This window comes from Eubalaena glacialis, chromosome 1, assembly GCF_028564815.1.
Source record: "Eubalaena glacialis isolate mEubGla1 chromosome 1, mEubGla1.1.hap2.+ XY, whole genome shotgun sequence".
NCBI lineage: Eukaryota > Metazoa > Chordata > Mammalia > Artiodactyla > Balaenidae > Eubalaena > Eubalaena glacialis.
In genome coordinates, this window is record NC_083716.1 from 25,497,261 (window position 1) to 25,523,623 (window position 26,363).

General features: G+C 37.5%; 1 protein-coding gene across 2 annotated transcripts in view; it reads right to left on the reverse strand.

Moving 5' to 3' along the window:
- Window positions 1-17,235, reverse strand: part of SLK (STE20 like kinase) — a 55,725-nt gene extending 38,490 nt beyond the window's left edge. For both annotated transcript variants that reach the window (XM_061198107.1, XM_061198037.1), the window contains exon 1: window positions 16,493-17,235. In XM_061198107.1, the coding sequence (XP_061054090.1) occupies window positions 16,493-16,642 (150 nt within the window). In that variant the 5' untranslated portion in view covers window positions 16,643-17,235. The remainder of the gene's footprint in view (window positions 1-16,492) is intronic.
- Between the last annotated feature and the right edge of the window lie 9,128 nt (window positions 17,236-26,363).

A 26,363-nucleotide genomic window follows, 5' to 3' on the forward strand; every position in this document is an offset into this window, starting at 1 on the left:
ATTTTTTTTAATAAACTTTATTTTTTAGAGTAGTTTTAGGCTTACAGCAAATCTGAGCAGAAAGTACACAGAGTTCCCATGTACTCTCCTCCCTACAAGTGCACAGCCGCCCCTCCCCCACTATCAACATTCTGCACCACAGTGGTACATTTGTTACAACTGATGAACCTATATTGACACATCATTATTACCAAAAGTCCACTGTTTACATTAGGATTAACTCCTGGTATGTGCTCTACGGGTCTGGACAAATGTATAATATGTATCCACCATTATAATATCATACAGAATAGTTTCACTGCCCTAAAAATCTCTATGCGCTGCCTATTCATCCTGCCCTTCTTCCTAACCCCTCCACTGATCTTTTTACTGTCTCCATAGTTTTGTTTTTCATACAGTATGTAGCCTTTTCAGATTGGCTTCTTTCACTTAGTAACAAGCATTTAAGATTCCTCCATGTCTTCTCATGGTTTGATACCTAATTTTGTTTTAGCGCTGAATAATAGTCAATTTTGTTTATTTATCCATTCACCTACTGAAGACATCTTGGTTGTTTCCAAGTTTTATCAATCATGAATAAGGCTGCTATAAACATCTGTGTGCAGGTTTTTGTGTGGACATTAAGTTTTCAACCCCTCTGAGTAAGTACCAAGGAGCAGAATTACTGGATCATATGGTAAGAGTATGTGTAGTTTTGCAAGATACTGCCAAACTGTCCTCTAAAGTGGCTATACTATTTTGCATTCCCAACAGCAATGAATGAGAGTTCCTGTTGCTCCACACCCCTGCCAACATTTGGTGTTGTTGGTATAGATTTTTGTCATTCTAACAAGTGTATAGTGGCATCTCCTTGTTTTAATTTGCAACTCCCTAATGACATATGATATTGAGCTTCTTTTCATATGCTTATTGGCCATCTAAATATCTTCTTCAGTGAGGTGTCCAAATCTTTTGGCCACTTTTTAATCAGACTGTAGGTTTTCTAATTGTTGAGTTTTAAGAATTCTTAATATATTTTGAATAACGGTCTTTTATCGGATATATCTTTTGCCAACATTTTCTCCAAGTGGCTTGTCTTCTCATTCTCTTGACATACTTATTTTGTAAAGATAGCCTAAACATAAATATTAACTGATGCATGCTATTCACTGTGCTAAGTGCTTTATATACACATACGATAGAATTTCAAATTGCAGGCTCTACTGGGTCAGACTGGTAGGGTTCAAATTCTGATTCTGCCACTTGTTAACTATGTTGCTTGGGCAACTTACAAACTCCCTTTTTTAGTTTTAGCTTCCTCATCAATAAAACATACTTATATCTCACGAGTTTGTGAGAATTAAGATAATAAATATTTGCCAAGTGAAAAAAATACATATAAACATTTAATACAATGCCTGCCATACATAGTAAAAAAGATTCAAACATGTTATCTGGAATTATTACTATTATTATTTAATCCTCAAAATGACCCCATGATATATTAGCATCCCTACTTTTAAGGAGGATGAATAAATTTAGAGACGTTAAAAGGCTTCCCCGAGGTCATGTAGAGCTAGTAAGAGGCTGAATCAGGATTCAAATCCAGGTTGTTTCCAAAGCCCTTTCTTTATTTTAATCATTACCCTTTCCAGTTTCCCTATACTTCCATCAGTTTAATTATTTTTCATTGTTTTAGTACTTTAACTTTTCCATTTTCTTTCTTTAATTGAATAACTTCTCACCTCCATTTATTAGAAATGAAAGGTTTCCAAATATGCAGAAGTCAAGATCATTTTTTTAAAGTTAGGAATCAAATCTTAAAATACTAATGAGGTTTTTAAAAGACATTTCAATATTATATATGTTACCATCACTTCAGTAAATCTATCACCTTAAAAGAAAATATAGCAAACTTTCAAAAGCTAGTAATAAGTGTTTTAATAAACAAATGTCCAAATCCCATTTTTAATAATTTATAAGTAGATAATTTTACAAAAAAAAAAAATGCATGCACAAAATATTCATCAAAGCACTGTTTACAATAAAGAAAACTTAATCAGCCTAAATGTCCATTAACGGGAACCTACTTAAATCATTCAGTATGCTTCTACAATGGAAATTATGCAACCATTAAAATTATTTGACTAATCAATTAATATTTCTTAAGATGGGACAAAAGCCACAACATATCACTGAATGGAAAAAAAGTAACTTACTAAACACAAAAGGTATGCAGTTTTACAAAAACTACACATCCATTTTCACACAGGGATATCTACATAAGAAATATCTGGAAAGACATCATCAGTGGGGATGGCAGAGTTTCATGTGCTTTTGACTTTTCCTATATTTTTCATATTGTTTACATTTTTAAATGGACATGTATTATTTTTACAGAGGCAATAAGATACAAAAAAATCAGTCTATGGGATATTTCTTAGGGTTCTATAATCTAACCTTTGAGATGATGATGAAAGAATAAACAAACCAGGTATCAGCCTATATATGGGAATTCTCCTAAGTAGATTTTGCTACATTTTATTTCCTTAGGTAGAAAGAATAAACAAACCAGGTATCAGCCTATATATGGGAATCCTCCTAAGTAGATTTTGCTACATTTTACTTCCTTAGGTAGAGGTAAAAATTAATACTAATTACTAACAAAGTAACCTTAATGTTTAGGGTTCAGAGAATATGTATGGATAAAAAAATAACTTTATCAGTCATAACTACCACTCTAGAATAATATGCTAATCTACTATATTTTATCAAATCTATGAAGCCTTTTAAGATGTGCCATTATCTTATGTTCCACTAAGGAAGAAAAACTGCCAGGCACTTTATCATTTAGAATTTTCACATTGTTCTTTTTTAAGAGCTCTTCTGGATAAATATAGACAAAAACTGTTAGCGTATATTATCCTTGTGCATACATGAAAAATTAAACACTTCTTCACATTTAACTCCTGAGTCACTTTTTCACTCAGAATTATCTAATGTCTGTGTTTTTCCACACAATATCATTCTCTAGCCATGAAAAGCTTTGGTGATGCAGCGTTTCTTTAAAAAGTGCTCCTCTACTACTGTCTCCAAAATTTTCTTTGAAGCCACTGTCTCCCATTTTGCAATTACAATGCTGATACTTTCTTGATCTTACCACAGGTGCTAAATGAAGCTTTTAGATGACAACCAGGACTCACATTCTTTCTTCAAAACGTTCTTAAATGGTTTATTGATCAAAACATCAAGGGGTTGCAACTGTATGACACCAGAGATACAACTACGTTCACAAAGCATAGGCAACGACAGATACATCACAACTGCCATCTGGCGAACAACAATACTAAGGCGTCAATCAATAAATTGGGACATATCCCAATTTGAGAGATGTTTAAAAGCTAAAAGTCTATCATAACTGGTGAAATATGGCATTAAGTTTATCTCTCTAAGAAAGACACTACAGTTGAAAAAATAATAAATAGAACTCGCCCTCCCCCAAGTCAGGAAATAAGCCAGTGAGAAATAAGCCCTTCTCTCACCATTTTAACGTAACACTTTGGGAAGAAAGAGCACAGAGGAACTGTCCTTAAAGAGGAACACTATAAAATACAAGCCCTGGTAAGAGACCAAGGATATTGTGAGCAGAGTTAAAAGTCATCCTGCTTCTGCATGCCTCTACCAATGTCCTGGAAGATTTTAAAGATGTGTATTTTACTTCCGAATAGAATGGCATGAAAGGGGAAAAATAATTAATACTAGATAATCTCTAAAGTTCTTTGTAGTAACAAATTTCATTATTCCATTGCCCTGGGTATACTGATTAAACCAACAATAGTACCATTTGGTTTAATATAAATAATAAATAAAATTTACATTAGAAAATATAGTGCTTCTTACATTATTGTTTGAAAATAACTTGATTACTCATCAGGATCTGATTCCAGAGAACTCTATAAATAAAAACTGAAATAAACGTTGTTAAGTGTGTAAAACTATCAACAAACATAATGCAAATAAAGTGTTAAAAAGAAACAGTCTCGGGCTTCCCTGGTGGCGCAGTGGTTGAGAATCCGCCTGCCAATGCAGGGGACACGGGTTCGAGCCCTGGTCTGGGAAGATCCCACATGCCGCGGAGCAACTAAGCCCGTGCGCCACAACTACTGAGCCTGCGCGTCTGGAGCCTGTGCTCCGCAGCGGGAGAGGCCGCGATAGTGAGAGGCCCGCGCACCGCGATGAAGAGTGGCCCCTGCTTGCCGCAACTAGAGGAAGCCCTCGCACAGAAACGAAGACCCAACACAGCCAATGAATAAATAAATAAATAAATAAAATTAAAAAAAAAAAAAAAAAAGAAACAGTCTCGGGACTTCCCTGGTGGTGCAGTGGTTAAGAATCCGCCTGCCAATGCAGGGGACACGGGTTCGGGCCCTGGTCCGGGAAGATCCCACATGCCGCGGAGCAACTAAGCCCGTGCACCACAACTACCGAGCCTGCGCTCTAGAGCCCGGAGCCACAACTACTGAGCCCATGAGCCACAACTACTGAAGACCAGCGCCTAGAGCCCGTGTTCCGCAACGAGAAGCCACAGCAATGAGACGCCCACGCACCGCAACGAAGAGTAGCCCCCGCTCGCTGCAACTAGAGAGAGCCTGCACGCAACAACAAAGACCCAACGCAGCCAAAAATAAAATAAGTAATAAAATAAATAAAATTTTTTAAAAGATCTATGCATTTAAAAATAAAGAAATAAAATAGGTAACCAACAAGGACCTACTGTATAGCACAGAGAACTCTGCTCAATGTTATGTAGCAGCCTGGATGGGAGGGGAGTTTGGGGGAGAATAGATGCATGTATATGTATAGCTGAGTCCCTTTGCTGTGCACCTGAAACTATCAGCACATTGTTAATTAGCTATACTCCAACATAAAATAAAAAGTTAAAAAAATTAAAAATAAATATTTGGTTAATAAACATTCAAAGTTCCAAAGAGCAGTTAAGTGAGGAAAAATAAAAAAGAATAGCACTAAAGAAAGCAGATAGTTTTAGATTGTTTAGCTATTGTTGTTACCTATTTTACATAATATGCTAATTCTGGTGATCTTCTCAGAGCCCTGATAAGATTTTGCTAGGAATGAGTGTGAATATCAAATAAGAATAAAATTACTCAACATCACTTGGCAAAGATATACAGTTGCTTTCCATTATTTGTGCTAGTTATGTTCTATATAGATCACTACAAACCCTGAATTAGTGAATACTGAACCACTGCTCCTAAAAGAAATACACACACACCCCCCTCCTCACATAGATTATAATCTTCAATCTCAAAAACAACTCATCCTGGTAGATTCTATTTTCTTTGTTTTACAAAAGAGAAAATGAGGTTCAGAAATGTTAAGTGGCTTATTTAAGGCTGCCCCAATAACAGGTGCCAGAGCTGGGATTCAAACCCCATCCAACTGGTCCCAAAGCAGGAGCTTCTTGCACTTCACTACATTGCTCTCTACTGTCTCCATCCTTTGGAAACCTCTGTATGAGAGCTGAGACAAGAAGACATAGCATCACCTAGTTCGATCTCAGCATGTAATGTGTGGGTCTAGGGACTCACATTTTACATAGCTTTGCACATGTACACAAATGACTGTGAAAGCAATGCATGTATAGATTTGGGGACTACAAATAGATTTTAGCAAGTAGACAAATTCACAAATACAGAATCCTCAAATGAGGATCAACTATACATACTCTTCCCATAACCTCTGGAAAATATTACAGAAATCCTTTTTAAAAAAGCATTTTTTGGGTAATTTCCTGGCAGTCCAGTGGTTAGGACTCTGCGCTTCCACTGCAGGGGCCATGGGTTCATCCCTGGCCGGGGAGCTAAGATCCCACGTGCCGCTTGGCATGGCCAAATAAATAAATAAATAAATTTTTTTAAAAAGAAAGAATTTTCATGTCATTTCCTGAATTCTGCAAAAGAGAAAGGAATATACTTTATATTCTCTTTATATTCCCAAACACTATTTTATTTATATTGTTCTGGTTATTTATTGAAAACTGAGTTACTGTCGGTCAAGATACCAACAGCAAAATGTCAGTAATAAGTTAATGTTGGCTAAATCTGCAGTTTCCAAAATGTTTTACCAATTCTCAGATCACACAGTTTTCCTACTTATTTCAAGGACCTGCTGACTCGGAGCAGCCTGAATAAACTGAAACATTATTGACAATTGCGTGATAGATAAGCTGTGGAAATTTGCATAGGCTGCATAGTTGAAAAGATGAAAAACTGAGAAAACGAAAAGACAATTTCAAAAAAATATTTAAAAATATGACAAAGATGTATTACTTCTGGACATTAATTCAAGAAAAATAAAGTCTTTTAAATGGTAAGGAAGGTCATTGCCACACAAACATTCTCAACGTTCAATTATAAAAGGGCCAAAACATGTTGCTGTCAAGGTAAGGAATTCAACACAAATACTAAGATTTTTACAAAGAAGGAAAAAAGAAGAGCCAGCACATTAAAGCTATTTTTGCAATCCAAAGTTTCAGTTACCTCTTTTAAAACATAAATGTATACATGCTAGGAATTTGGACTTCATGTGGTATTGAGTACAAAACATAATGCGGTATTTAATAAACGCCAAATAACTTTAGTAATAGTATAGAAGTAGTTGCCTACTCTGAAAGGAGACTTTCTTTCTCCTTTCATAGAAAAAGAGAAAGAGAAAAATGATGACTATATAGAGGGAGGAAAAAAATGTGAAAAGGAGAACTGTTAAGTGAAATAAAGCAATGTGCAGAAGAGTATTTTAAAATATGACCCCTTACTTTTTTATTTTGAAAAATTCAAACCTACAGAGAAGTTGAGTGAACAGTGAACACCCATACACCCCTCACCCAGTCACCAATTAACCTTTTGTTATATTTGCTTTTCTCACTCTCACATACACACACGCAAGATCCACACACATATATTTTACATATATATGTAAAAGATATGTATGTGTAGAGATATGTATATACCAACACACACATATACGCATTTCTTTTTTACTATGCCACTTGCAAAGTAAGCTGCACTTCACACATAACCGCAATATAATTAACATACCCAAAGAATTTAACATTGATACAATATCTAATATATACTCCATATTCAAATTTCTCAAATATCTAAAAAAAAAACTCCTTTATTGCTTACATTTTTAAAAGTTCAAACCGTGGATTTGTCTGATTGTTTCCTCATTATCAGATTCAAGTTAAATATCTTTAACAAAAATACTACATTAGGTGATTATACAGTTCCCACTGAATTACATCAGAAAATACAGTTCCTCCTGTTACTGTTGATTAACCCCAGGTTTGATCACTTGATTAAGATGGTATCCATCAGCTCTCTCTACCATAAAGGTACATTTACAGGGTGATACTTACGATACTTACGGGGTGAAACCATGTTCCTCCACAGCCTTCCACACAATGATTTTTTTAGCATCCATCAATAATTTTTGCCTGAATTATTATAGTGCCATTGCAAAATAGTGGTTTTTCTAATTTTATCAATCTTTATATATTAACTAACTAGCATTCCTCTATTAGGCTACTATTTTGTTGATATTTTTGTTGCTCAAAACTAACCGGTATTCTTTGGGCACGTCCCCATTAATTTTTGAGCATATCTTTGCTTTCTGGTCCAAGATATCCAGGCTCCTTTGGGAAAACACGAGTAATGGGGAGGCTTTTACTTTTCAATTTTATCACTTCTGTACTTCTCTAGCCCAGACCTGGATCAGACTTTTCAACGAGCCCTGGTTCCTTTTAGCGGGGAATGGTATTTAGAAACCAAGAGCTAGGAGTACTAGTTACCATTATTTCTAGGCCTTCTCAGTGGAAAACAGGAATATGTATATATGTATTGTGTGTGTGTGTGTGTGTGTGTGTGTGTGTGTGTTGGAGGCATGAGTGCATGTGTTATCACGAGTTCAAACTAAAACCTCCAGTTCAAAAATCAACGTCACAGGGTTCTTCCTTACATTTCAAGCTTAAACCCCTTTCTCCGAGTTACAACCCTAGTTCCTAAAACAGCACTATATTAACTAATTTGCTCTATCCTATAGTACATATAAAGTATTTTCAGAATTATAACATTAGTATCACTACTAGTAACAAACCTATTTAATAAAGTTCAAGCATTCTTTGCTGTTCTTTTTATCCTTTAAATATATCCCACTAGTCACAGTACTCTATTCAAAAATCATTTGGGACTTCCCTGGTGGCACAGTGGTTAAGAATCCGCCTGCCAATGCAGGGCATACGGGTTCGATCCCTGGTCCGGGAAGATCCCACATGCCACAGAGCAACTAAGCCCATGCGCCACAACTACTGAGCCTGCGCTCTAGAGCCCACGAGCCACAACTATTGAGCCTGTGTGCCACAACTACTGAAGCCCGTGCACCTAGAGCCCGTGCTCCGCAACAAGATAAGCCACCACAATGAGAAGCCCACGTACTGCAACGAAGACCCAACGCAGCCAAAAATTAATTAATTAAAAACATCATTTGAAGCACTTTTCCAGTATGATTATGCTACCAATTTGATAGGCAGTTAAGTTCACCTGTATATACTAACGTGCATGTGTCGACATATTTTCAGTTTTACAAACAAGCATTTGTATATATGCTCATACAGGCATAAAATTTTACCTGAAAAGATACACAGATGTTATTATAGTGGTTAAATACAGGAAAAAAGACTGGCAGGGAAAGCTTTCATTTTTCAATTTTATCATTTTTTGTACTGTTCAAGTTTCTAACCACATGAGTATACCCTTGAGTTTTTTTAAATTAACAGGTTATCTAAAAGGTAGAATTATTTTTATATATTCTTCTTTATACTTTGCTATATTTTCAAAATAATAGTATTTAAATTTCTAGAAATAGATAAAATATATTTTTGGGTTTTTTTAGGGTGGAATAGAGCGTCATGTCAATCTACAGAAAAAAAATTATACTCCAGATGAATTAAAATTAAAATTCTTCATAACTGAACTATTAAAAAATTTAGAAGAAAATACAGATAAATATTTACCTAATTTCTGGGTAGGGAAGGCTTTTCTAAGCATGAAAGTGAAGGAATAAAAAGCAAAGTAACACATTGACAGATTTTGTAGAATAAAGAACATTATATGTCTTTATATCAAAAAAGCAGCATAAACTAAAGTAACTAAAATAACTGCACCATTATTATAAAGTGCTCATTTTCATAGTACATAAAAAGTACTTTCAAATCAACAAGAAAACAACTCTATTAGAATATGAATAATTCAATTAATTTTTAAATGGCAATCTCTTTAAAAATGAGAGAAATGGAAAATGAAATAAACAGATACTCTTTTTGTCTACTGAAAAAGCAAATACTTTTTTAAAAGGATAAAAACTAACATTGGAAAAGGTCAAGGAACAAAGGCACAGAAATAGAACATTGTTGGGTTGTTTAAATAGGTATAACCCATGTATATATACATAAGTACACAGAAAAATATCTAGAAACATATACATGAAACTGATGATGGGGAGTTCCCTGGTGGTCCAGTGGACAGGATTCAGCGTTTTCACTGCCATGGCCTGGGTTCAATTCCTGGTCAGAGAACTGAGATCCCGCAAGCCGCGCAGCGCGGCCAAAAAAAACCCCAAAAAACAAAACAGAAAAAGAAACCGATGATAATAGTTACATTTATGGAGAGAAGAGAAGGAACGATAATTAGAGTAATGGTCAAAGAAACTAACTTTAATCTCTAATAAGTTAATTTTCCCAATAAATAGAACTTCTTTAATTATTTGTATTGGATTGGCCAAAAAGTTCGTTCAGGTTTTTCCATAACATCTTACAATATAATTAAAAATTAATTTAAAAATAAATTTATATTTTTTTCTTTTTTTTTCCCACACACACACACACACATTGTATTTTATTTTTACAAGAGATAAATAGACTGACACCAAGCATTGTACATGGATGACCACAACAAAAGCAACAATGATTGCAATTACCAAACATGAAACACACTCATACTATGTCATAATATTAACATTCAGTCCAGTAATCCTCCACTGTAACAGCTCCTTTACTTTGCAGTGAAAATTCATTTGTATATTCTTTGCCTCTGAGTCCTTGTGGGATTTTTTTTTTTTTAATTCAAACAGAAAGTCACAAAAATTATACTCATCTTCATCAGTTCACTCAGTCCCATGTAATTTTTTTTTCATCTTGATCTTTTGTTAGCACTTTTATGAGTTCATCAGTTTTTCATTAGAGTTCTGAAAATGCTTATTCATTCAGTTCAGCAGTACAGTCAGTTACCAGAAACCTGTACTTGTCAGTCTTTTCCATGAATTTCTTGAAGATGAAACCCTTTTATAGGAACATAATAAATTTATAAACCTTTCTAGAGTAATTTCACAGTAAACATTTATAAATGATCATGTATTTTGCCCTAACAATTCTACTTCTAGGAATTTATCCTAAAGAAATAGGAAATTCATAGAAATATACCATGTGTATACGGACATTTGACATATGATGGAGGCATTGCAAAGCAATACGGAAAGGGTGGTCTTTTCAGTAAATGGCGTTGAGACAACTGGGTATCTACATAGAAAAAATGAAACTGGACCCCTACTTCACACTATAGACAAAAACCAACATCAGTTTAATTATAGACCTAATGTATAAGCAGAAGGCAACACCATAAAACTTTAAGAACATAACATAGGAGGACATCTTCATCACCCTGGGTAAGGAAATTTTAAGACAAAAAGCACTAAGTATAAAAAGTTAATAAATTGAACTACATTAAAATTTGAAATGTCTATACAAAAGAAGGATATCATAAAGAGAAAGAAAAGACAAACTACAAAGCAAGAGAAAATAATGTGCATCATATATAACTTGAGAGGGTTAGTTTCCGGAACATATAGACTCCCATAAATCAATGAGAAAAAGAAAAAGAACCCAAAAGACTTTAACAAGCACTTCAGAGAAGAAGAAATCCAAATGGCCAGTAAGTATATAAAAAGGAACTCAACCTCATTAGTAATCAGACAAAGAAAACCCCAGCAGGAACAGGAATTGACTGTAAATGGGCACAAGGGAACTTCAGGTGGTCAAAAGAGAATTCTAAAGCTAGATTGCAGTGATGGTTGCACAACTGTACAAAGTTATTAAAACTCATCAAGTTGTAAGCATAAAATAGGTGAATTCTGAGTTATATAAATTATACCTCAGTTCAGCTATTTTTTTAAATGGGCAAAAAACAGGAAATTTCACAAAAAAGAAAACACCCAAATATTCGATAGGCACATGATAGGCACATGACTCAATTTTTTTAGTCATCAGGAAAATGTAAATAAAACCACTTCACACTCACCAGAATGGCTAACATAAAATATTAATAACAGTATTAATAACAATAGCAAGTGTTGGTGAGGACAAAGGGCAACTGAGAAAATCCCCATCCCTCACTTATGGGGGTATAAATTCATACAACCACTTTGGAAGACTGGCCGTAAGCAAGGGATGGGGATTTTCTCAATTGTTTTTTGTCCTCACCAACGCTAGTTCAAAAATGTATTTTTGAACTAGAATTCTATGACCAAACTATACATCAAGTATGACATTATAATATAGACATATTCAGACAGGCCTGGTCTTAAAAACCGAACCTTCCATTCATCCTTTCTCAGAAGACTACTGAAGGTTGTACACAACCAAAACAAGGAAGAAATTCCAATAGGAAAAACAAAGCATTTAAGACACTCTTGAAGTAGTTTGAGCTCCTAAGACTTCTGGGGAGGAAAATTATAACCCATTATTGAGAGATATTAAAAAAAAAAGACCTAGAGATAAAACATACGCATAGGTAGGAAGACTCAGTATCATGGAGACGTTAATTTTTCCAAAGTTGATCTAAATATAAATTCAATAAAACCCCTTCAAAAAGGCACAACAGGTTTTTTTGTGGAACTCAATTAAGCTAATTCTAAAATGTACATGAAAGCACTAAAGGCCAAGAATATACTAGACATTGTTGAAGAAGAACAAGGGGAAGTCTTTCTCTAGCAGAGATTTGTTTTAATGCTTTCCTAATTAAGACAGGGGGATACTGACAAAGGAATAGACTAATAGATCAATAAAGAGACTAGAGATCGCAGAAACAGACACATGTTGCAGACAGCACTGCAGAGCAGTGGAAGAATAGTTTCCCCCAGTGATGAGTCTTGGGACAATTGTGTATCCATTGGAGAAAAAAATGAAATTGGACCCCTATATTATACCATTTGCAAAAATCTCTTCTAACATTTAGGGTTGTAGACCTAAATGTTAAAGGCAAAATCATAAAGCTCTTAGAAGATAAAATAGGGGATTATCTCCATGATCTCAGGTTAGGAAAGCCTTTCTTCTCTTTTTTTCTTTCAAAGATCTAATTAGCTTTACTAGGTGATTCATCAATCAGGCAGCATCCCATCCAACAACTGGAAGGACACTCCAAGAAAGAATTTCTCAAATACAATACAGAAAGCATTAACTGAAAAAGAAAAAACAAAGTTGGAGTATATTAAAGTCAAGAACTTCCTGTTCATAAAAAGACACCATAAAGAAAATGAAAAGACAGGCACAGAATGAAAATGTATTTGCAATAACCATAACCAGCAAATGGTTAAAATCCAGAATACACTACAAATAAACAAGAAAAAGACATCCAAGAGGAACATGAACAAGAAACTTGAACACAAAAGAAGAAATTCAAATTACTAATAAACCTATGAAAAGAATCACTTATCAGCAGTCAGGGAAAGATGTATTAAAACCACAAGGAAAACTATAACATCAGATTGTCAAAACTTAAAAATTCTGACAATATCAAATGTTGGAGAGAAAGCAGAGCAAGGAAATTATCATACGCTGCTGGTGGGAGTGTAAACTGGTATAGTATGGCATCATCCAGTAAAATTAAAGATACACTACCCTATAACCCAGCAATTCTACTCCTGAGTTAAGTCTTAGTGAAACTCATACATATATGCACCAGTACTGTGTATAAAAGCCAAAAACTGGAAACACCTGATATATCCATTAACAGTACAATGGTAAATAATTGGTGATGTAACCATATATTGGAATTCTATGCAACAATTAACTACATACCACTCTAGTGATAACAAAGACAAACCTCACAAACAATGCTGATTTCAAAAGAGGCAAGACACAAAATACACTCAATACATACAAAACTAAAGTTATCATGTTTAGTTACACACTCCTAGATAGTAAACTATGAAGAAAGGAAAGAAATGAATAACTTACAGATAGAATAGTGGTTTCCTTTAGGGGGAGAGAGGAAGCAATTCAGAAAGGAGGTGGGAAGGATTCTGGGGTACAGGCAGAATTCTTTTACTCTGATGGTTGTTAATATGAGTTCACTTTACTATTGTTTGCTAAACGTACATATATGTTTTGTACTTTTCAATACAAAGATTATATATTTCACTACTTTTTTTAAAAAAGGTGCATGCCCACCAGGGACATAAAAAGAATCACTTTCATCCAGCACACAGTCAATAGCTCAGCTTCAATTCAATAGATCATTTCATGTCATTCTTTTTTTTTTTCTGTTAAAAGCAACAGAAATACAAACATAAAAAATTGTGAGGGATACTACATATCTTCATTTATGTGTCAAATAATACTATTAAAAAGAGAAAATAAATTTAAAATTGGGAAGATCTTTCAGGCAAGAAAGTAACTGTTACAGAGTTGTATAGTGCAGGACTGAGTGGAAAGCATACAACAATATGATGGAAAAATGATTGCCTATTTAGAATTTAACCTTTGTAACAGTTACTAATTTCCATAAGCAAATGACAGTTGGAATCAACTTTAGAAATAGTTTTCTATTGCATACTAATACATACAATTGTAAGCTTTGATAGCTTTTTTCTCTTACACAGAAGTTTATAAATTTAAAATTTCTAGAGAATCTTGTACAGTAAAAAAGGTTACAAAAAAGGCAGAACAGGTCAGATAAGTTTAAATTTAAAATTTTCTTTTTAAAAAAACTCAGAGCTTACTCCTTGGAAGCATAAAATAGAAAGATGAAAAGAAAAGATGCAAAGAGATCACACTCTTCAAATATCACACTAAGATAGATATCAAGCCCACAAAAATTATCCTTGACACAATCTTATAGTGTTCAACTACATGGAGTAGGTCTCTTGTTTTTCAAAATATTTTCAATTGGTGTCCCACTATAGGAAGATACATTCACTTTGCAGAGTCATTAAAGAATTAAATCACACAGCATTAGATGTCCACACAATCTGCCTGTGCCAGAAAATGGTTTACTATCTTCGTAGGTCCCTTTTCCTGTCCCATCCCATATTTTGTTTCCGAGCTGTAAATGTAACAACAGTAATTTTCTGCCATTTTCTGAGCCCTTTTTTGTGTCTTACATTTTTTATCTCCTTTAATTCTCACACACTGAGGAGTAGGTCTTACTGATGAGAAAAATGAGACACGGAACGATTAAGTAACTTATCCAAGGTCACAGGCTGCTATTGAGGGAGCCAAGATATAGTCCAACTCTGGAGCCAGTGTCTTAATATTACACTGTTTCTGTTCAATAAAACATTTAAACCATGAAAACTGCCCATAATCACCTACTGCCTTCTACCTACCAGATCCCAGATGCCTTGAGGATTTATTTTTGCCTTTCCTAGATAACTCACAGAACATTAATGGGTAAAAGAATCTAAACATTTAGGGAAATCTATGATTTTCCACCTCAGAAAAAAGGAGGTCCAAAGACATTAAACGTTCTGTCCAAGATCTCGAAGCTGGTTTGTGACAACCAGCAATAAAACACAATTCTTAACTCCCAGGAGTGATCTTCCCACTGCACTAAAAGCCCTGCCTATCATACATTCTATACTGTAAGCTCTTGTTGAAATCCATAGTCTACCCTCCACATTAGGCACTGAAGTTTACTTTGTCAACTTTCACAGCACACAGTAGCTTCAATAGCACTCACAAGCAGGTAACACACATTCTTTCATTTCCACAAATATAAAGAGAAATGCACTATGTGCTAAGGCAATAGAATTAACCCAAATGTATATAATTTTGGCCCCTAGTCTTATCATAAAAACATAAATACATTAACATATGACAAGTGCCATAGTAAGCAAGGTGAACAACGTGTTTTGAAAGCACACAGAAAAGAGTAGATATTTCAGACTAAGAATGAGGGGCTTTGAGATGCATTAGAGGCAGGGCAAAGGCAGACAGTGTGATGATGCTTAGAAAAAAGGAAAAATGCTATCACTTCTACCAATAGACATTAAAGTAAAAAAAAAAAAGTAACAGTAAATATGGGGTCAGAAGACTTGAGATCAAATCTAGGCTGTGACTAGTGTGAATGTCAACAATTTCTGAGTCTCAGTGTCCTCATCTATGAAATGTAGATACCACTGACCTGCATATCTCGCAGAACTCTCATGGGGGCCAAATTATGTGAAAGTACTTTAAAAACTGCAGAGTCCTGTATAAACTTAAGTTATTTATATTTTCACTTCTAGGCAACCCTGTGGGTCCTTCCCCTTAAACTGTCTCATAAAATCCTCACCCTTCAGGATGAAAATATTCCGATGACATCATTCATATACTCCTTACAAGACAGTAAACAGTTAACACATGCCTTCCTATTGAAACGGCAAACCTCTTTCTACTGAAATGAATATCTGTATACAAAAATATGTGTGTGTATATATGTGGGTGCATGTTTTTTTAAATTTCTTAAGCCCTGAAATTGACTTCTAGTCAATGCTTATTATAATTATATTTAGAAACTAACACCAGATGCAGGTTTTCTTCCGAAAATTTTCTATCAGAAATTCCACTCCATTTTACAGTATGCTGTCAAGCAACCAACTCAAGAATAGTCTGCAAGTAGCGATCACTTTGCTCTCATCCCCAAGAGACTGGTTATGTATGAGCAATAGATACAACCAAATATATACTCTGGACCCCAAAAGGGAACTGCTTTAGTGTAAGTATACATACGAATGCAAACAGCTAGTACACAAACAGAAATCCACTGAAAAGTATAATGAGTTTCTGATTTGAAAATGCTTGAGGGGCACAACCAGACCCCTCCTTTAAATTAAAGAACACCCTCATTTCCTTTAACGTTTAACAGAGCAGACGGTAAACCTTGCCTCCGTTTGGCAACCACTCTTTAAACTACATCCAGGCCCCATTTTGTTCAACCTTAAACCCTACCTCTTAGCTACTCCTTGGATGATAACCTAAATAAAGTTCCAACGTACGTTTACGAAGTCAGAAGAAGGTCCAAGAGACAGGAACAGGACGCGGGAGGGAGAAATCCTCGTGCCACTCCGGGCCACGGGCTGTTTGATCTCACAAGTGCAACTTCCCGTTTCTCCCTCTTACCTTGTACACTTTCCCAAAGGCTCCGTCGCCCAATTCGCCTATAATTTCCCAAAACTCCTCGGGATTTAGGTCCCTCTTCACATGTTCGTACTGCTTCTTCTTCTTCTCGCTCCCCAACTTGAAGATCTTACGGAAATTGAAGAAGGACATTTTTCCTCCCAACAGAGTTCCTTACACTTAAGGAGTAAAAACAACAATAAGAGGCAAAGTTTCTCCTCCCTCCTCTCCCGCGCGAGCCCGGCGGGCGACGGCGGGCGCTGGCTGTCCGGGCTCCCGCCGGAGGCTCCGGGCCGGCCGTCTCCGGGGGAGGCGGGGCGCGACTCCCGCTCCGGCCCACGGGGTGGGGACGCTGCGCGGGCGGCCCCTCCGCCGAGCCCGGCCCGCGGGCCGCGCGGCTAAGCGCCTGGCCCCCGGCCGGCCCTCAGGGGGCGGCACCTGCCCGCACGCTCGTCCCCCACCGGCCCGGCCCGACGGGCCCGAGTGGTCCGGACGCCCGCGGCCACCGCGGTTAGGCCCGTGTCACGGCGAGTCTCCAGGGGCGTCGGCCACTCCGGGATAGGGACGCGGCCGGCGGCCTCTGAGGCGGGCAGTCGTCTGGCCGAGCTCTCCCGCCCCGGGCCGGGAGCCCGGGGTCTCCTCCGCAGCCGTCTGCACCCGCGGCGCGAGGTCCGCGCGTCCCCCTGGGCTCTGGGGCGCAGCCGCCGCCGCTGCCGCAGCCGCTGCCACCGCCGCCGCCGCCGCCGCCGCCTAGCTCCCTCCCCAGCCCACGCAGCCTCGGCCTAGAGCGCGCGCCAACGCCGACGCCGCAGCGCGCCCGCGCGCTCCCCCGGCCGCGCGCCAGGCTCTCCGCGCACTCGCGCGGAGGTGGCCCCTCTGGCCCCGCGCACGCGCGTTGAGCCCCGCAAGCTGGCGGCCCTAGGAGGCTCGCTGGCGCCCGGCGCGGGTTGCGCTGTGGGTGCTTGAGATGGTAGCTGGTTGACGGTTGCTCCGGGTTTGCTCTCCAAGCCCCAAACTCTTGTCAGCCAACGGCTTTGATGGAGTTGCCCCTTTGCGCACGACCCTGTTGGTTGTGCTAGCGGATGTTTCCTCCATTCTGGATCTGGGAAAATGCGTAGCGAGTGAAAGCTGAGCTGTCCCGATCTGGACCTTTTCGTTCTCAAACGGGCCCCAGAGTGAGAGGGAAATATCTGTGGTGGCTGTTTGCTTTGGATCCAGAGCTTACGAGCTCTGTGACCTTGGGCGACTAACCTCTCCGAGCCTCAGTTTCTTCATTGTGAAATGAAGATCCTTAAAGTCCCGACCTGGGGGTTGTGGCGAGGAGTAAATGAGGCAATGGATGTAAGCCCTTTGCAAGGTGCCTGCACCGGCAAACGCTCAATTTCAGTTCCTGCTGTTGTTACAAGTGTGCACGTAAGACAGCCATAAACATATAAAAATTGTTTAAGCCCGCTTCTTGAGTGATGACCACGACACTCCCTTGAGGGTAATCTACCTTCTTCTGGCCTCTTCCATAGCCGTAATCCTGGTGTCACCCTTCGTGACTCCATCTGAACCACTTACTAAGGCCTTCACTTCCTGATCTGCCTCCAGCCCCCTTGGACAGCACTAGTGGAAGACGACCTAATGTGGGTGTTGGCTGCAATCTGTCAGATGGTGCCGCGCCTTCCCCTCCACTAGGAGGGAGCACTTTCAGGGCGGTGGCTGGTTACTCATCATGATATCCAGGTACCTACCAACATTCCTGGCATGTGATAGGAAGGCAGATCCCATGAATGAATGAATGAATGAATGCATGCATCCATGCTATCTGGAGCAGAGGCCATTTTGCTATCTAGGTACCCCTACCAAATCATTTTGTCCTCCAGCCCCAAAATGACATAACAAAACCCCTCTTGTAGTAAGAGGGATATGATGATCTTGTTTCTCAAGACTCTCTATTTTTTAATAGTTTTATTGAGGTATAACTGATATACAATAAAATGTACATATTTAAAATATATACTTTTAGGTAACTATACTCAGTATCTTGTAATAACCTATAATGGAAAAGAATCTAAAAAAGAATATGTATATATATGGTCTGAATCACTTTCCTGTACACCTGAAACTAACACAACATTGTAAATCAACTACGTTTCAATAAAAATTAAAATTTTTTAAATGAGAAAATAAGTTATTGTAAAAATAAATAAAATAAAATATATACTTTTATGTTTTGACGAATGGAAACACCTGTGGAAACAATACCATAGTTAATCTATTTTTAATTAGTATCATTTATGTAGTTGGCTTTAGATGTAAAGATAATACATACTCATTGTGGAAAATGAAGAAATGCACAAAAAAATTTAAAGTGCTATAATTCCACCATCCAGAGATAACCATTGGCAAGATTTCATTATATTTCCAAACAGGACTTTCTGGCTGTGCATTAACTTTTTTTACATGGATAAATTATAAAGATTGCATATAAATGTTTGCATCCTGTACCTTTCATATTTCAGTGTGATTAGTAATTGTTTTCTTCCATCATGAGATATTTAGATTGCTTAACAACTTTTCTCTGTTTCAGATAAAACATTGATAAATATCTTTGTTCACAGATCCTTTTCCACATATTTGATTATTTCCTTAGGATAAATTACCAGAAGTAGATTTGGGTCAAAGGGTATAAGTCTGTTTCCTTTTTTTGTTCTTCTCAAAATAGAAAAACCTTTACTGTTTTCTCAATTAAAAGATAGTATATCCTTGTCGTAAATTAATTCAAATGAGACAGAAATGATAAACTAGGAAGCTGTCTATAATTCTCCCCTCCTGCCTTCACCCTCCCAGACTTCACCCCCAACCTAACCACTGTTAAGAGTTAAGCCTTAATGAGCAGGCGGGAACTTTGGATGGTAACAAAAAAGTTCTAAAACTGGATTGTGGTAATGCTTGCAAAACTGTATGCATTTACCAAAAGTCATTGGATTGTAGACTTACAATGGGTGAATTATATGGTATGTAAATTATACCACAATAAAGCTGCTTTTAAAAAGTTATAGGTGACCAAATTTTTTTCTATGCATATACCTTTTCAATATAAAAATGGTATCTGATATGGATCATGGACATCTTTCATGTCAACACAAATAGATCTTATCTTTTTAATAGCTGCATAGAGTCCCAGTGTATAGCTCTACCATCATTTATTTAAGCATTTCTCTACTGGCAGGCATTTAAGTGGTTTCCAATTTTTTGTCATCATAAACAACACTGCAGTGAGCATGCATATACAAGCATTTTTGTGTATTTGTCTGATTATATTCCTTCAAGATAAAATTCAAGAAGTGGAACTGCTGAATCAAAGAACATATTTTTAAATGTTTTTACTTGTATTGCCAAATTGGCCTCTAGAAAGGTTGTACTAATCTCTGCTCCTACTAACAATGTATGTATGAGAATGCCAGTGTCACCAGCCCCTCAATAGCACCCTATCCATCTTTTTAAACTTTGCCAAAATAGTCCAAAATAATCTCTCATTTACAATTCTCTGATTGTTGGTGATGTAACACCTTTTCAGATGTATACTGGCCACCTTTATTTCTTATTTTATAAATTGCCTCATCATATCAATGAATAATAACAAATGACATTGTCAGTAGTGTATAAATGAGGTGATCAAGTCCAACATACTTTGGTGAAATGACTGTGGAGTTAATAATAGCTTATATAGTTTTTCCATGAAGTTACAGCCACAGAAATTACTTAATAATACCAGGTGAGATGATATATAGTCAGATTCAGATTTTCCCAATAATGACCATGATATCTAGATGTTTGTGTTATATGTAAATAATAGTTTGCCTTCCTTGAATTTTTAATCCTTTAAAAATTAAGTTTAAACAGTGGCCACGTAAAGTATTCATTTAATACACAATGTTTTGTCTCCACTCACTAACAGATTGGTGAGGGGATAACTGTCTTCACAATTTACCAGATCACTAACCTTCACTGATAATAATAAGGATATCATTAAAAATTAAAAACTGAATATGTATGGAGTGCTTACTACATGCCAGGCACTGTGCTAAGTGGTTTACATGTATCATCTCATTTAAACCTCATATAAACCCTTTGAGGTAGGTTCTGTGATAGCTCCCAAGTAAAAGTGAGGAAAACTGAGACAGCATTAAATATAAATAACATACTCATGACCTCAGAGATAGTAATGGAGGATCTGAACTTGAATCTAGATCTTGGTAAACCAGTTCCTTAGCATTTGACAACTCCACTATGACTAGCTCCTTAGCCGTACTGAACTTCTGTAATAGCTGTCTCACAGGATTGTTGCCACTGTTATTTCTTTCTCCCTCCCTTTGTAACTTGAAAACATACTCCACTCATGGTCTCCACTTTGTGAGCTCCCAAATGTATGTGTGTGTGTATGTGTAAACATGTTTATACGTGAATGTGTGTGAGTGTGTGAAAGTGTATGGGTGTTGGGTGTGTTTGTGTATGAGCAATGAATATATATGTGAATATATGTGTATGGGGGTATATGTGGGTCTGTTTGTGTGTGTGAGCATGTGTATATCTGAGCATGTGTCTGACAGTATGTGTATGTTTCTCCCTCTAGACTTTGAGGGCAGGGACTGTGTCTTGCTCATCCTTACACCCCCTGCATCTAGCCCAATGTCTTTGTCGTAGTCCATAAATTTTTGTTGGATAATGAATGAAAATAAAAGAATTTTATACCTAGTGAAATCAAATTACATGTCAATTCCTTTTCCCTTCCATATTTCTAATTTAGGCAGTAAATTTGCTAATAAGTTCTTTAAATGCTACTGTGGAGGTTACATGGAAGGAGCAAATTCCTTTGGTGTACGAGCACCCTGTGGTGTAAATATATTTTTCTATCCTTGTGAAGTTACATTTTTAGGAAGGAATTTTTTCAGGTATTTTAAGAAAGTAACCTGCAATTATGACAATTATTCTCCTGAAATAGGATTTGTGTGTCATTCAGGAAACTACAGATTTTTGGTCATTTTCTCCTGTTTTAAAAGTAAACAAATTACTTGATTTAAGCTATTTTTGATTCAAAAAGGGAATCCAAAAATATCCTCCCTTCTACTTCATCTCCCTTTCTGCGTCATACAGAACTGTTACACTCACACTCCCACCCTCTCCTCACCCCTAGCTGCTTCTGTTCAAATGAATCATAAGCATTTCACAGTGTAATGACAAGTCTTAACATACTCAGATCTTAGGAAATTAAAAAGAACAAAACTGTACAGACATACTTCTTTTATAAGTTGTATTCAAATTCCAGTTTAAAAATCTAGACGCCATAACATCTTTTGAACTTTAAGGATTTGAATGATCCAGATCAAATTTATTTCATTCAGACACTAACTAGCCACAGCATTCAGGCAACCAAGCCTGTGAAGTTGATAGAAACCTTTGTGCTAATATGGCTCCATAGAGTTGTATGTATTATATTTCTTCTGTCTTTGTTACATAAGACATATGTTGGATGTGATCGTTTTGAGCACTGGCTCAAAATTACTTGTCCTGTGATTAACCAGCTCTGTGGGCAAGTCACTATTCTACACCCTGAGGATTACACATGAGTTTCACTTTTAACAGAGGTGTCTTCAAGGAGATGAAACAATTCAGAATGACCCAGAAAACAGGATAACTGCTAAGGTAAAATTTTTGTAGTAGTTTGCCCTTTCAGAATGATCGTATGATCTCTAAGAGTCCTGGCAACTATAAAATTCTGTTTTCATGGTGCCCCTGACTTTAGTTGCCTTATCTACTAGTAACTGTGTCCATTTTTCTGACACAGTTTTGACTGAAGAGTAATAAATGCAGTTAGGAATTTCAAAAAGAAGGGCATGTCTGCTGAAATTCATTGATAATCCCGTTTCCACTGAAAACTATTCTTGGGATAACCCTTAAAAAATCTACCTAGTGAGATGTCACACTGTCACATGTGCTGGGGGGAGGGAGGGATATTTTCAGAGTAAGGTCAGTGGCTATCTTCCAAAAGAAATTTTTAGATTTCTTTTCCAAGCCCTTGTTACCATCTTGTACTTCTTCCTCCTCCCCTTCTAATCTTTTAGAACCTAGTGCCTCACCCAGGTTTTTAACGAAAACTTTATTACTGCAAATTCCTGTTTCACGAAGCTGTCACAGCAATTACAAACCACAGTTTGTGGCTTATTACAGTAAATCATTAACACTATCATGGGATACTTCCTATTTGTCTGGGTGATCACAGTTTTTTTTCTATTTCCGTGGCTTGTATTTTACGTTGCTGCAGGAAGAAATTAACCAATATATATTTCTATTTACACGCATATATATTCTCGAGTTTTTAAATCCATGTGAACTTCATAAAATGGCATTTCTCACAAAAACGAACAAATTATTTGTGATTGAGGGTTCAGCTGCGTAATTATATAGAGAGTTGAGTCTTTAAATACCTATTTAGAATTGCTACCTTTCATTCACTCCTTCATTCAATAGATAGTCTCAATTTGCTACTATATGCCAGTCATATATTCTAGGAACTTATATTCTAGATGGTTAAGTGGGATTTAGACAAACAATAAAGGAGAGATATTATCTTCTAACCCAGTGATTCTCAGCTGGGGGTGATCTTGCTTGCCCCCGTCCCAGATATTTGGCAATTTTTGCAGACATTTTTGGTTGTCAAAACTAGGGGAGAGGGTGCTTCTGGCATCTGGTGGGTAGAGGCCAGAGATTCTGCTAAACATCCTGCAATGCACAGGGCAGTTCCCCACCTAACCTCCAACAAGGAATTATCCAGCTGAGGTTGAGAAACCCTGTACTAACCTTTAGTATTATAGTCCTGGATGTTGGTTACCCTTGAGGGAGTAGTGACTGGAAGAGGACAATGGGGTGGGAGCAGAGCGGGGGTGGAGGGAGGTTTCTGGATGCTGATTACATGGGTGCATTTATTATGCAAAATTTCTCTAAACTCTGCTATTATGGTTTGTGCATTTTTCTATGTGTATAATTTTAACATATATCCACTACATTTTTTGAAACTCCTTCCACCAAGAGAAGTATCTATGTTCCCTCCCCATGAATCTTAGATCTGTGACTGCTTAACCAATATAATACAGCAGAAGTGACACTGTGCCAGTTTCCAGACCCAGACTTTAAGAAATTGGCAATTTCCACTTCCTGTCATTTGGAACGCTCACTCTTGGAACCCAGCCATCATGCTCTAAGGGAGCCCAAAATAACCCACGGAGAGGCCCATGTGGAGGAAACTGTGTGGAAGGAAACAGAGGCCCCAGGCCCTCAGTCCTGGTTGAGCTCCCACCTGACAGCCAGCATCAACCTGCCAGCCAGGCGAGTGAACCATCTTGAAGTAGATCCTCCTGCCTTTATTCAAACTACCCCAGCTGACATCCAGTGGAGAAGAGCCAAACCTTCCCCACTGAGCCCTGCCCAAATTGCAGATTCATGAACTAAATAAACAACTGCTGTTAATTTAAGTGACTACATTTTAGAAAAGTTTGTTAAGCAGCAATCTGTAACTGGAACAAGGTTAAGTAAATCAAAACGTTACTTTAAAAAGGAGTACTACAGCCATATAACTTTGGGAAACTCTTGGTTAAATCAAGTTTTAAAATTTCTCTTACTGCAGAACTTTTAATGGGCTAACGTGTTTTGTGTTTCCGCACAAGATTATCCAGTGTTTCTCAAACATTTTTAACCGTAGAATCTGTATTTTAAAGTGCCATCTTGCAAGAAAGGTGCTCAATAGACCAGACTTTAAGAAAACCAGACTAACCTTTCAGTAATTCAGTAATTGAAATGCTAACCCTTAAAATTGAAGAGTTAATATCAAGATAGTTTTAACTAGAAAATTCATATGTAATCCAGTTAATTCTGGTAATAAAGTGAAATACCTTAAATTTGCCTAACAAAATTTTAAATTATTTTAATGGCAGTTAAAATGTGTAGATGGCATCTCAGTAGCTATTTCAAAGTCCCTGGGGTCATAATCAAAGGCTACATAAGTTTTAAAAAGAAATAACTCTACATTCTGTTTCTGCTTGGAAAGTAATAGTAGCAATGTGTACTTCAATTTATTTTTTTTTTAATTGAAGTATAGTTGATTTACAATGTTGTGTTAGTTTCAGGTGTATCTATACTTCAATTTAGGTGTTGAATGTTATAGAGTGCTTTCCAGGTTTCCTAAAATTCTCACCTGATCTTTTTTTTTTTTTAATCAGTCATCAATTTTATACACATCAGTGTATACATGTCAATCCCAATCGTCCAATTCTCACCTGATCTTAAATTGAACTACACAACATACTTCTAATATACTGATACAAAGTTCTCTATTTATTTGTCCTTAAAGACAACATTGGGGACTTCCCTGGTGGCGCAGTGGTTGAGAATCTGCCTGCCAATGCAGGGGACACGGGTTCGAGCCCTGGTCGGGGAAGATCCCACATGCCACGGAGCAACTAAGCCCGTGTGCTGCAAATACTGAGCCCGCGTGCCACAACTACTGAGCCCGCGTGCCACAACTACTGAAGCCCGCACACCTAGAGCCCGTGCTCCGCAACAAGAGAAGCCACTGCAATGAGAAGCCCACGCACCGCAACGAAGAGTAGCCCCTGCTCGCCGCAACTAGAAAAGGCCCGCGCGCAGCAACGAAGACCCAACACGGCCAAAAATACATGAATTAATTAATTTTTTTAAAAAAGAAAACATTGGACTGAAGTGGATAAATTTAGAAATTATATCCTGTTTCATGTCTAGTGGAACTCAAGTTTATTCATTATTGTCATCATCCAAAATCAAATGGAGGTTTTGTTTTGGTTTTCTTATCAAAGACCAATTCACAGTCCCCACACACATTCAGTTTCCCCATGTCTCAGCTCAGATGTATCACTTCAGCATGAGGGAACTTTGGAATAAAAACTAGAGCATCAAAGTATAGCATTGTACCTAGTAGGATATTGACCAACTTCACAAATACCCCTGTCATCATTCTCCTTTAGCCTTTCAGATCCTCCACTAGAACCTGACCTCTGCAGATAGAGTTCTCCAATCAGTCCTTAGTCCCCTCTTATCCTGGATCCACAGCGCCTTGATTTCCATCCCCTGGCCTTATTATTAATTCTTAGCCACCCTGATCTATACTTGATTGCCGGAAAAGTTATTTTGTTTGAACCTTCGTGTTCAAACTGTGCTGACTCTAATCAGCTCCTTCTCAAACCAACTGAGTTAGAAATTCTGGTTTCTAGATTCCTCTCTGGCTTGGGGAAAGACACTTGTTTGGCTTTTGTGCCAAAACACAAAAGCACACCGCCAAAGGGGTCTGGGAAGGCTGAAATCCAGCACACGTTTCATTAATCAGGCTGAGAGCCTGTGAGTCTGTCAGCCCAAAGGGACATCTTTTCTGGTTTTAACAAAGGCGATTCATAAAGTGGTGGTACCACTGGCCTCTAACATAGACCTCAGTGTCATCATTTAAACCTCTGGGATATTCTCTTTCCATCTTTTCTATTGCCTTAGGCTCTGTGCTATTCCATGGCATTTCAGCAAGGTCTTTTAAATATGAGACATTCGACGGGGTGACCTCTAAAGAATTTTGTGCCCTCAAGTTCTATGACTCTATATTCTGTTCTTCCTGTCTCCCCTCTTCTTATGGACTTAGTGCCCTGTCCCTCCACCTGAGAAGCTGTCATCTACCTACTGCTGAAGCAGAAGTTTCGGTTCTTCCAAACCCACCCCAAATTATCCCTTTTTCCAGCAGCCTTACGTATAGATATGCAGACATCCGATTAAATTGTAAAGGTAAATCCTATTGACTTCTATTACAACTTTTAAA